This window comes from Oncorhynchus nerka, linkage group LG20 (assembly GCF_034236695.1).
Source record: "Oncorhynchus nerka isolate Pitt River linkage group LG20, Oner_Uvic_2.0, whole genome shotgun sequence".
In the NCBI taxonomy this organism is placed as follows: Eukaryota; Metazoa; Chordata; class Actinopteri; order Salmoniformes; family Salmonidae; genus Oncorhynchus; species Oncorhynchus nerka.
Genome location: NC_088415.1, coordinates 57,767,981 through 57,780,360, shown reverse-complemented (window position 1 = coordinate 57,780,360; position 12,380 = coordinate 57,767,981). Strand labels below are relative to the sequence as shown.

The 12,380-nt window shown below is 48.5% G+C and overlaps 1 protein-coding gene across 1 annotated transcript in view; it reads left to right on the top strand.

Moving 5' to 3' along the window:
- LOC115117385 (myomegalin-like) overlaps window positions 1-12,380 on the top strand; it is a 41,515-nt gene that overhangs the window by 25,289 nt on the left and 3,846 nt on the right. Inside the window, 18 exon segments of the mRNA XM_065005649.1 lie at window positions 1,018-1,283; window positions 1,417-1,634; window positions 2,085-2,202; window positions 2,338-2,455; window positions 2,631-2,685; window positions 3,919-4,169; window positions 4,283-4,543; window positions 5,280-5,531; window positions 5,803-6,051; window positions 6,198-6,408; window positions 6,864-6,964; window positions 7,238-7,525; window positions 8,413-8,517; window positions 8,775-8,977; window positions 9,130-9,276; window positions 9,488-9,626; window positions 9,968-10,014; window positions 10,262-10,316. Coding sequence (XP_064861721.1) covers window positions 1,018-1,283; window positions 1,417-1,634; window positions 2,085-2,202; window positions 2,338-2,455; window positions 2,631-2,685; window positions 3,919-4,169; window positions 4,283-4,543; window positions 5,280-5,531; window positions 5,803-6,051; window positions 6,198-6,408; window positions 6,864-6,964; window positions 7,238-7,525; window positions 8,413-8,517; window positions 8,775-8,977; window positions 9,130-9,276; window positions 9,488-9,626; window positions 9,968-10,014; window positions 10,262-10,316 — 3,084 coding nt within the window.

Genomic DNA, 12,380 nt, shown 5'->3' with positions numbered 1-12,380 from the left:
CCTGTCTTTTCTCTCGCTCCCGCCTGGTCTTACGCCTCTCACCTGTCTTTTCTCTCGCTCCCGCCTGGTCTTACGCCTCTCTCACCTGTCTTTTCTCTCGCTCCCGCCTGGTCTTACGCCTCTCTCACCTGTCTTTTCTCTCGCTCCCGCCTGGTCTTACGCCTCTCTCACCTGTCTTTTCTCTCGCTCCCGCCTGGTCTTACGCCTCTCTCACCTGTCTTTTCTCTCGCTCCCGCCTGGTCTTACGCCTCTCTCACCTGTCTTTTCTCTCGCTCCTGCCTGGTCTTACGCCTCTCTCACCTGTCTTTTCTCTCGCTCCTGCCTGGTCTTACGCCTCTCTCACCTGTCTTTTCTCTCACTCCCGCCTGGTCTTACGCCTCTCACCTGTCTTTTCTCTCGCTCCCGCCTGGTCTTACGCCTCTCTCACCTGTCTTTTCTCTCGCTCCCGCCTGGTCTTACGCCTCTCTCACCTGTCTTTTCTCTCGCTCCCGCCTGGTCTTACGCCTCTCACCTGTCTTTTCTCTCGCTCCCGCCTGGTCTTACGCCTCTCTCACCTGTCTTTCTCTCGCTCCCGCCTGGTCTTACGCCTCTCTCACCTGTCTTTTCTCTCGCTCCCGCCTGGTCTTACGCCTCTCTCACCTGTCTTTTCTCTCGCTCCTGCCTGGTCTTACGCCTCTCTCACCTGTCTTTTCTCTCGCTCCTGCCTGGTCTTACGCCTCTCTCACCTGTCTTTTCTCTCGCTCCTGCCTGGTCTTACGCCTCTCTCACCTGTCTTTTCTCTCGCTCCTGCCTGGTCCTACGCCTCTCTCACCTGTCTTTTCTCTCGCTCCTGCCTGGTCTTACGCCTCTCTCACCTGTTACTGCTTTCATCTCACTTTGCCACTTGAGACATCTCAAACTCGCCATACGGTAGCTACTTGACTTTTCACACACACCTCCCCTGTCACTACCTTACCTGTGCCGGGTGTGATGATCTGTACAACTTGTTAGTCTCTTCCTGTATCGCTCCTCCCTCAGAGTTTGATGATCTGGAGATGTGTACCTCACTGAGCCACCAGCAGGACTATGAGCGTGCCGGGGTTTGGTTCCATGGTGATGGGGGGGTGGGCGGGGCTTATGACGAGGGGGAGGAGTCAGTGACAGGCTCTCTACAGCAATTGGTCCAGGACCTGCGTTCTAAGCTGGCCCGCTGTCACAAGGTGATTCGTGGGTTGCAGCTACGTGTGCGTTCACTATCCACCACCAGCGACTACGCATCCAGTCTGGAACGCCCCCCGCGCAAGGTACGTCATATACATACAAGACCTGATTGATTGATCAGTTGATTGATTGCTTCAGTGACTTGCTCGCTTCTTGCTTTATGGGCTGATATGATATTGTCTGTGACTATTCAGTCTTTTCTCTCCTCTCTATCAGGTGAACTGGGCATTCGAGGCCTCCCCAGCCCCCAGCGGTGTGGAGGAGGATGAGGGCTGGATGTCCGACAGCCTGGGGCCTCGCATGGAACCCAAGCCCAGCCGGGAGCTGCGAGAGCTGATGTCCCGAGTGGCCTCACTGGAGGCGCAACTCAAGAGCTCCAGGCTGGAGGGGAAAGGAAGGGCGGTGGAGGAGGGGAAGTGTGCTACCTGGCCCGGGTGAGGAAATGAAGGAAGGAAATAATGATGATATTGACTATGATAACAATGATAATGGTGACGATACCGATGATAATGGTGATGATAACTGTGATAATTGTGATGATAACTATGATAATGGTGATGGTGACTATCACAATGATAATGGCGATGATAACTATGATAATGGTGATGGTAACTGTATAGTGATAATGGCGATGATGACTATAACAAGGATAACAAGGATAATGGTGATGATAACTATGATAACGGTGATGATACCTGTATAATGATAATGGTGATGATGACTATAACAATGATAATGGTGATGATAACTATGATAATGGTGATGATGACTATGATACTGGTGATGATAACTATGATAATGGTGATGATAACTATGATAATGGTGCTGATGACGATCTCTGTCTTTTATGTCTTGACCCCTCCTCTTCCTCCCTCTCTGCACAGGAAGTACAACACTCTGATCCAGGCACAGGCCAGGGAGTTGTCCCACCTGCGTCAGAAGATGAGGGAGGGCCGCGGAGTGTGTCACATCCTCACACAGCACCTGGGAGACACCACCAAGGTATGACACTCTGACGATCTCTCCACAGATCAGGACATTATGTACCACGTCGACAGTGATTGAATCAAAATAAATGTAATTGAAGTAAAAATATATATATATTTAGCTATTAACTGAATGTAGTTGATTCGACAGGCGTTTGAGGAGCTGCTGCGTGCCAACGACATCGACTACTACATGGGTCAGAGCTTCAGAGAACAGTTGGCACAGAGCACTGCCCTGGCACAACGTGTGGGCACCAAGATCAGTGGGCGTGAGTGTGGAGAACACACATGCGCAGACATATGCAGGCACACTCACACACACACACACACACATACACAAGTGGTTGCAATCGCACACACAGGCACACACGCGCAGACACACACACATTCCCTGATCTTCTGTCCTCCCTTTCCTCTCCACTACCACTCCATCTCTCTCCTCAGGTGACCGTGCTGAGCTCCATGATGATAAGATGGGCCATGAGCTGCTTGCTTTACGGTGGGTTTTTATGACCTATTGACGTGTCTCCAAAATGGTTATACAAATTATATTAGAACTTGATTGCGGTCTTTGAGCTCTGTGGTGGATCTTTCCAGGTATATGCTGCTGGTTTGTGGCCTGTTTTCTGGTGGCCTATGTCTGTCTGTACGTGTACACTACCGTTCAAAAGTTTGGGGTCACTTAGAAATGTCCTTGTTTTTGAAAGAAAAGCACATTTTTTGTCCATTAAAATAACATCAAATTGATCAGAAATACAGTGTAACATTGTTAATATTGTAAATGACTACTATAGCTGGAAACGGCAGATTTGTAATGGAATATCTACATAGGCGCACAGAGGCCCATTATCTGCAACCATCACTCCTGTGTTCCAATGGCACGTTGTGTTAGCTAATCCAAGTTTATCATTTTAAAAGGCTAATTGATCATTAGAAAACGCTTTTGTAATTATGTTAGCACAGCTGAAAACTGTTGTTCTGATTAAATAAGCAATAAAACTGGCCTTCTTCAGACTAGTTGAGTATCTGGAGCATCAGCATTTGTGGGTTTGATTACAGACTCAAAATGGCCAGAAGCAAAGAACTTTCTTCTGAAACTCGTCAGTCTATTCTTGTTCTGAGAAATGAAGGCTATTCCATGCGAGAAATTGCCAAGAAACTGAAGATCTCGTACAACACTGTGTACTACTCCCTTCACAGAACAGAGAAAACTGTCTCTAACCAGAATAGAAAGAGGAGTGGGAGGCCCCGGTGCACAACTAAGCAAGAGGACAAGTACATTAGAGTGTCTAGTTTGAGAAACAGACGCCTCACAAGTCCTCAACTGGCAGCTTCATTAAATAGTACCCGCAAAACACCAGTCTCAACGTCAACAGTGAAGAGGCGACTCCGGGATGTTCCTCTGTCCAGTGTCTGTGTTCTTTTGCCCATCTTAATCTTTTCTTTTTATTGGCCAGTCTGAGATATGGCTTTTTCTTTGCAACTCTGCCTAGAAGGCCAGCATCCCGGAGTCACCTCTTCACTGTTGACGTTGAGACTGGTGTTATTTTAATGGACAAAAAATGAAAAATGTGCTTTCCTTTCAACAACGAGGACATTTCTAAGTGACCCCAAACTTTTGGGTAGTGTATGTATTTTGGGTAGTGTATGTAACAGTAGTGTATGTATTGTAGGAACTGAGTAAAGATCTGTAGCAAAGGATGAGATAATCAATCTCTTTTTCTCTCCCTAGGCTGAGTAAGGAGCTCCAGCAGAAAGATAAGATCATCGAGTCCCTCCACACCAAGCTACAGCAGCGTTCCGACACCCCCTGCAGCAGCCACGCCCACTCAGAGACCACCGACCAATCAGACAGGACCTCCTTTGTGTCAGACGAGTGCCGGACCAATGAGGACCTGGAGCTATGCTCAGATGTGGACGAAGCCAGCGAATACGCTCAGGGAGAGCAGGAACAGGGGGCGAGACATGGCCCAGGAAACACAGGTATAGTAGCCACTTAAACTTAGGTAATATGTGCTATTCGTAGACACATACTCTAAACCTCCCTCCATCCTCTTTCCAATCTCCTCTCATCCCTTTCACCACTCTTTTTCCAGACCTCCACCACTCCCTCCCTCCACCCTGCCTTAAGTCCTCCAGCAGCTGTCCTAACATGCTGTACTCCACCCCTGAGTTGGCCAGTCAGACTGGTCCTGTGTCCTGCTCCCTACCCGCCTCCCAGTCCCTCCCTGGCCTGTACCCTAACCATGACCCCTGGGGTCAGCATATGACCTTTAACCCCCAGTCCAGGACCTTGTCTATGGAAGCGATGCAACAGGAGCTGGATACCCTGCACAGACAGATGGCTATGAATGAGAGTGAGCAGAGTTAGCGTTAGCATGTGTTTTTGGAGTATACTAACTGAGGGACAGGCTTGGTGCTATGGATTGGGGGAGTACCAGAATGGAGTAGAATCTGTAGCATGTATTCGTGTGATACCGACAGGGACAGCATTGGCTGGAGTAGTGGCTTTATAAATACATGTGATTGATTGGATGATGTTAGGGCTAGCATAGCAGGCCTAGAGTGGATCAGGATGAGACAGCGAATAGAGTGTGGATGTGTCAATGTTGGGGTTGAGAGATCCCAGAAGCACCTGCTTCTGGTCCAGGTATACTGTAATACCCTCTAACAAGTTTCTGTATAGAGATATAGCATATCTGGACCAGAAGCAGGCGCTGTATCATCAAACACAAGTTGGGGCCATATCACCTTAAAGTAACATCAAACCAAATATGGAGTTGATCTGAATTGATTTCAGGTGAATTGGACATCATTTTTTTAAACATGTCCACATGCCCCAATCACTTCCATTGATTGTTAGCGTGTGGTGGCTAAGGTTAGCTGAAGTTTGTAGTGGCTGTTTAAAGAAAAATGAACCATGGATTACAGTTTATCTTGGCCCATAGACTACTTCCAGGGTGAGGAACCATCTAACATCAAGTTTAAATTTAGTGAACTACTCCTTTAACAGCACCTAAGTTTGGCTCATAAATACAGACTCTGTTCTGTATGGCTGTGTTTCTGACATCTCTCCCATATCCATGGTTACAGGCTTTGTGGTTCCGCACACCAACGCTCTGTCCAACCTCGCACCAGCCGCACACCACCAGCCAGACCACTCCCCTTACGGCCAGATTACCCATCATGCCTTTTACCCACACCAGCTAGGCAGCCGACCCCCAGGCCAAGCCCTGAAGGCCAACACAGACCTGGTGGAGAATGGTGCATTGTGGGATATGGAGAACATGGTTCAGCCAGCCAGGGTTGGGTCATCAGGAAACAATTCAAGAAACAGCTTCACTGGCATGAAGACCCTTTTTCATTGATCTAATTCTTTTCCATATAGGTTACAAGTTGTGTTTATTCATAGGGCACTTGAAAGATTTATCTTTGAACTTACCTTTGTATGCTAATCCATGAACTTTCAACTTTTGATGAACTTTACATATTGGCTATACACTATTTTACAGCATCTCGGTTCATCTATGACCAAGGCATGCACAATATACACTGTGCACAAAGATGCTGACGTAAACAAGAATCTGAACTCTCTTCTCTGTCCTGCGTTCCCCAGGTGTGGACCTGATCGAAGAGCACCTGAGAGAGGTGCGGTGTCTGCGTCAGCGTCTGGAGGAGACCATCAGGACCAACGAGAAGCTCAGGCAGCAGCTGGAGGAACGCCTGGCCACCACCGGCCGCGACGGAGGAGCCCCCACTAACATCTACATCCAGGGGGTGGACTCTGTCAGCCAGCTGTCCAATGAGATCAGAGTCCTGAAAGAGGAGAACCTGGCTCTCCAGGCACACCTTCAGGCCAGCTCAGGTACTGCATCTCACCAACCCACGCTGTGGTCAACATAGAACCACATTCTGCATATTTGTTCTATTTGGCTGAATCATTTAATCTTGTTCCAAAGGATGGGATGTAGTGTCTAACTTTGCCCCGCCATCATATGTGGTTCCCCTCAGATACGTGTGAGGAGGCGGAGCAGCTGCGTGAGGTGGTGGTGACAGGGCGTGCCCGCCTGAAGCAGGCGGAGCTAGAGGCGGAGCAGTGGAAGGAGGAGCTCCGACGGCTGCAGACACACAGCCAGGAGCAGGGACAGCAGATTCACACACTCAGACAGGAGAGGCAGAACAGCCATGACAAGAACAATAGGTGTGTGTGGAGGGTGTGTGTGTGTGTAGTCACCCAGTATCTCTCTCTTGTCTCCAGGCTCCAGCAGCAGTTGTGTGAGAGCAGGGAGCTGCTCCACTCTCTGCAGAGTGAGCTGCAGGTCTACCACAGAGTGTGTGTGTGTGTGTGTGTGTGTATTCACCCAGTATCTCTCTCTTGTCTCCAGGCTCCAGCAGCAGTTGTGTGAGAGCAGGGAGCTGCTCCACTCTCTGCAGAGTGAGCTGCAGGTCTACCACAGAGTGTGTGTGTGTGTGTGTGTGTGTGTGTGTGTGTGTGTGTGTGTGTGTGTGTGTGTGTGTGTGTGTGTGTGTGTATTCACCCAGTATCTCTCTCTTGTCTCCAGGCTCCAGCAGCAGTTGTGTGAGAGCAGGGAGCTGCTCCACTCTCTGCAGAGTGAGCTGCAGGTCTACCACAGAGTGTGTGTGTGTATTCACCCAGTATCTCTCTCTTGTCTCCAGGCTCCAGCAGCAGTTGTGTGAGAGCAGGGAGCTGCTCCACTCTCTGCAGAGTGAGCTGCAGGTCTACCACAGAGTGTGTGTCAACGCCAAGGGCAACCCAGGTCAGCTTACTCACTTCATCCACAAGCTAGTGGTTTCATATAGCACTGCAATTCAGGAGGTTGCCTTTAAATCAATGCTCACCAATGGAAACATTTGTTAAAATATTAACCTAACTTGAGAAGAGTACACATAACTGGGACATTTGCATATATCAGACACTGCTTGTATAGAATTCCAAATTACGCTCAGAAGTTTCTGTTTGGACTTTATACTTGCTGTGGGCCTATGACATACAGTGTTATATTGACTGACACTGGTATTGTGATTTTCAGGGTACCTGTGTGAGGGCCAGTACGGTGGGGTCCCTGCCGTGCCCGTGGAGCTGGGGGAGCTGCTAGGGGAGGTGAGGAGCCTCAGAGCCCAGCTCCAGTCCAGTGTCCAGGAGAACAGTGTCCTGAAACAGCTGGAGCTCCACAAACACCTGGAGCAGAAGCTGGGAGGTGGGGTCCACGGAGGGGTGGGCGTCATTGGGGGGATGGAGCCCCCTCGTACTCCGTCTCTCAGTGCCCTTACAGCCAGCCCCCAGAGGGACAGCCTCTACAGACGGCAGCTACTGCATGGTAAGGGCGTGTTGTCTGGTGTAGTGGTGTGGTTTGGGGTTACAGTATGGAAATACATTTTGATATCAGCTTGATAGGCACCAATACTCAATACCAGCCTAAGCTTAATATTGGCCCACTCTTCAACACTATCAATGGGACCAACCGGTTTGTCTCGTGTAAATCCCATTGAACTGACTGATTGCTGTGTTTAATGAACAAATAACAACAGAGTAATGCCGTTTTTTTGTTATTGAAAGCACTATAATTTAGTGAATGTTGAGTGTTCAGGGTTGTGTGTGTGGTGGCCGAGCATCCCTGTCTGTCTGTGTGTGTGTGGTCGCCGAACATCCCTGTCTGTCTGTGTGTGTGTGGTGGCCGAACATCCCTGTCTGTCTGTGTGTGTGTGGTGGCCGAACATCCCTGTCTGTCTGTGTGTGTGGTGGCCGAGCATCCCTGTCTGTTTGTGTGTGTGTGGTGGCCGAACATCCCTGTCTGTCTGTGTGTGTGTGGTGGCCGAACATCCCTGTCTGTCTGTGTGTGTGTGGTGGCCGAACATCCCTGTCTGTCTGTGTGTGTGGTGGCCGAGCATCCCTGTCTGTTTGTGTGTGTGTGGTGGCCGAACATCCCTGTCTGTCTGTGTGTGTGTGGTGGCCGAACATCCCTGTCTGTCTGTGTGTGTGTGGTGGCCGAACATCCCTGTCTGTCTGTGTGTGTGTGGTGGCCGAACATCCCTGTCTGTCTGTGTGTGTGTGTGGTGGCCGAACATCCCTGTCTGTCTGTGTGTGTGTGGTGGCCGAACATCCCTGTCTGTCTGTGTGTGTGTGTGGTGGCCGAACATCCCTGTCTGTCTGTGTGTGTGTGGTGGCCGAACATCCCTGTCTGTCTGTGTGTGTGTTGTTCTGCAGACCCAGCTCCGTCTCCCCCGGTCAGAGACATTGGGCTGTTTAACTGTGGATCTCCATACCACGTTCTCTACACAGACCTGGAGGAGACCCCGCTTACTGCCAATGGTGTGACTCTAAAGCTAAGTGTATCTTGTTTAATCCTGCTGTGACAAATGGGGAAATGAGAGTTGTACATATCTGATTTTTAAATCTGTAGGATTTTACATAAGTCTGGTTATAAGGTTAAAATTGTCCAGGAAGGATATTATTCCGGATGTTAATCGCTCCATTACCTCAAAAAACAAATAACATCTCAAATTCTCTCGTTTACCAGTTAGTCTGACACTAAGGCCTTGTCTCTTCGTCTTCCTCCCCTCGTACAGATCTGGACCCCCACTCAGAGCTGGAGGGCGACGCCCCGGACGGCTCGTTCTCTAACCGGAACGGGCGCCATGCCATCGGGCACGTGGACGACTACAGCGCTCTGCAGCAGCAGGTCCTGGAGGGGAGGAGTCTGGTCCAGCGAATGGAAACAGCCCTGCAGGCCTGCCTCAGCCAATCAATGCTGGAGGGCAGCCACGACCAGGTAAGAGGGAAAGTAGCACTATTACAACTGAATTGGAGATGACCTAATCTCGAAACCCAGAACCAAATCCTGCGCGCTGGCCAATGTAAACAGTCTGTTGCTACAGGTACGTTCAGGAAATTGAAGATGTCTAGCTAACTGTCTCTGTGTAGGTCCTCCTGGACTATGGGCGAGTGAGGAGTCTGCTGTCTAACACCAAGACCCTGAGACAGATCCTAGAGGAGGTTGTGTCCCTGATCAAGATGTTTTGGAGGGCTGCCCTGCCCAGCACAGACCGTTACACCCATAACCTTAAGAAGGTGCACTATACATGGTTTACTACCAGTATTTTATGAATCCTTTCGTTGTAATTGGTGGTTTGTCAACCATGTGATGGCTGTGAGACACTCTGTTGGTAAGGCAGGCTGCTAGGCAGAGATGTGAACTGTTGTTTCGTTTATTGTTTGATTGAAATATTGAGTTGATTGATCATTGTATTGATTTATTGATTGATTGCTGTGACCCCTGCAGGAGCAGTGTATGCAAGAGGAGATTCTGTCGCTGAGGGGGCGTATCTCGGAGCAGGGGGAGGTGCTTCAGGGAACCATCCAGAGACTGAGGAGCACCAGCCGCACCAAGGAAGGCATGGAGCACTTCATCGTCAACCAGTGTGAGTGTCTGTGTGTGTTTGTGTGTGTGGTCTGGTGTCCCAGTGTGTGTGTGTTCGGTCTGGTGTCTCAGTGTGTGTGTGTGTTTGGTCTGGTGTCCCAGTGTGTGTGTGTGGTCTGGTGTCCCAGTGTGTGTGTGTGTGTGTGTGTGTGTGTGTGTGTGTGTGTGTGTGTGTGTGTGTGTGTGTGGTGGTGGGGGGTCTGGTGTCCCAGTGTGTGTGTGTGTGTGTGGTCTGGTGTCCCAGTGTGTGTGTGTGGTCTGGTGTCCCAGTGTGTGTGTGTTACAGAAAAAGGTCCTAGTTAGATGTTTCTTCTTATTGTACAGTTCCCCTTTTCATTGCAGTATCAAGGACTCGTGATGTGCTGAAAAAAGCCAGGACTAACTTGGAGGTAAAAATTGTAATTGTCCTCAATCCATACTGTATGTGGTATACCCAAGTATTCACATCTTGTATACCACATAAAATGCTGTTCATGTGTTGTGTTCAGTATCTGGTTACCCAGTCCTAGTGTCAGTACTGTATCTCTAGTGTTGTCTCTGTTTTGCACCCTCCCTGTCTGTTTCACCTGTTCCTTCATCCTGCGTTTGTCTCTTCCCTCCTTCCTCCTCCTCCTCCTTTCCCCTGAGTACCTCCAGAAGAACGATCGGAGGATCTCCTCTCTAAGCTCCTCCTCTTCCACTCCTTATGCTGGTAAATGGTTTGGCACACTGTGGCTTGGCCTGTTGTGCCTGTCGTGCTGTGTGACATCACTGTTTTACCATCCAATCAAACAACAGAAAAGTCATATTTAAGGACTATCATATAAGTCATACAAATGGATGAATATAAGTCTTAGAAACCAATGCCTTGTCCTAAATCAACACCTCAATGAGTTTTTTTTATCAACCCTAGAATTATATTTAAATGCTGTTTATACACTGAACAAAAATATAAACGCAACTTGCAACAATTTCAAAGATATTACTGAGTTACGGTTCCTAAATCTATGGATTTTACATGACTGGGAATAGCGATATGCATCTGTTGTTTACAGATACCTTAAAAAATAGATAGGGTCGTGGATCAGATAACCAGTCAGTATCTGGTGTGACGACCATTTGCCTCATACAGCATGACACATCTCCTTCGCATAAAGTTGGATCAGGCTGTTGATTGTGGCCTGTGGAATGTTGTCCCACTCCTCTTCAATGGCTGTGCGAAGTTGCTGGATATTGCCGGGAACTGGAACGCGCTGTCATACACATTTCGATCCAGAGCATCCCAAACAGGCTCAATGAGTGACATGTCTGGTGAGTGTAGGAGTGTAAGAACTGGGACATTTTCAACTTCCAGGAATTGTGTACATTGGGGCTCTGCATTATCATGCTGAAACATTAGGTGATGGCGGCAGGAGAATGGCACAAAAATGGACCTCAGGATCTCGTCAAAGGTATCTCTGTGCATCAGTGGAGGCTGTTGAGGGGAGGACGGCTCATAATAATGTCTGGAACGGAGCGTATGGAATGGCATCAAACACATGGAAACCATGGAAACCATGTGTTTGGTGTATTTGATACCATTAACCGCTCCAGCCATTACCATGAGCCCGTTCTCCCCAATTAAGGTGCCACCAACCTCATGTGCATTCAAATTTCCATCGACAAAATGCGAGAAAATAAACGTAAAAAAAAAACGTTTTACCCCTTTATCGCCCCACTTTTTGTGATATCCAATTGGTAGTTACAGTCTTGTCCCATTGCTACAACTCCTGTACGGAGGAGAGAGAGAGAGACCAAGAAACGCACTGCTTCTTGACACAATGCTCACTTAACCCGGAAGCCAGCCACACCAATGTGTCGGAGGGAAACACTGTACAACTGACGACCAAAGTCAGCTTGCAGGCGCCTTGCAGGAGTCGGTAGAGCGCGATGGGACAAGGAAATCCCATCCCGGGGCTGCAGTGACGCCTCAAGCACTGCGATGCAGTGCCTTAGGCCGCTGCGCCACTCGGGAGGCCTGATAAAATGCAATCGTGTTCGTTGTCCGTAGCTTATGTCTACCCATACCATAACCACACTGCCACCATAAGACACCCTGGTGAGCTGAGACGGTTTCTGACAGTTTGTGCAGACATTCTTCGGTTGTGCAAACCCACAGTTTCATCAGCTGTCTGGGTGGCTGGTCTCAGACGATCCCGCAGGTGAAGAAGCCGGATGTGGAGGTCCTGGGCTTGTGTGGTTACACGTAGTCTGCGGTTGTGAGGTCGGTTGGACGTACTGACAAATTCTCTGAAATGACGTTGGAGGCGGCTTATGGTAGAGAAATTAACATTACATTCTCTGGCAAAAGCTCTGGTGGACATTCCTGCAGTCATCTTGCCAATTGCGTGCTCCCTCAAAACATGAGACATCTATGGCATTGTGTTTTGTGACAAAACTGCACATTTTAGAGTGGCCTTTTATTGTCCCCAGCATAAGGTGCATATATGTAATGATCATGCTGTTTAATCGGCTTCTTGATATTCCACACATGTCAGGTGGATGGAATATCTTGGCAAAGGAGAAATGCTCACTAACAAGGATGTAAACAAATTTGTTCACAAAATTGGATGGAAATATTATTTTTGTGCATATAAAACATGTCTGGGGTATTTTATTTCAGCTCATGAAACATGGAACAAACACTTGACATGTTGTATTTATATTTTTGTTCAGTGTACTAAGGCTGTGTTTCCAATTCAGATGTTTTTTTCACTAATTTGTCTTTTGACCAATT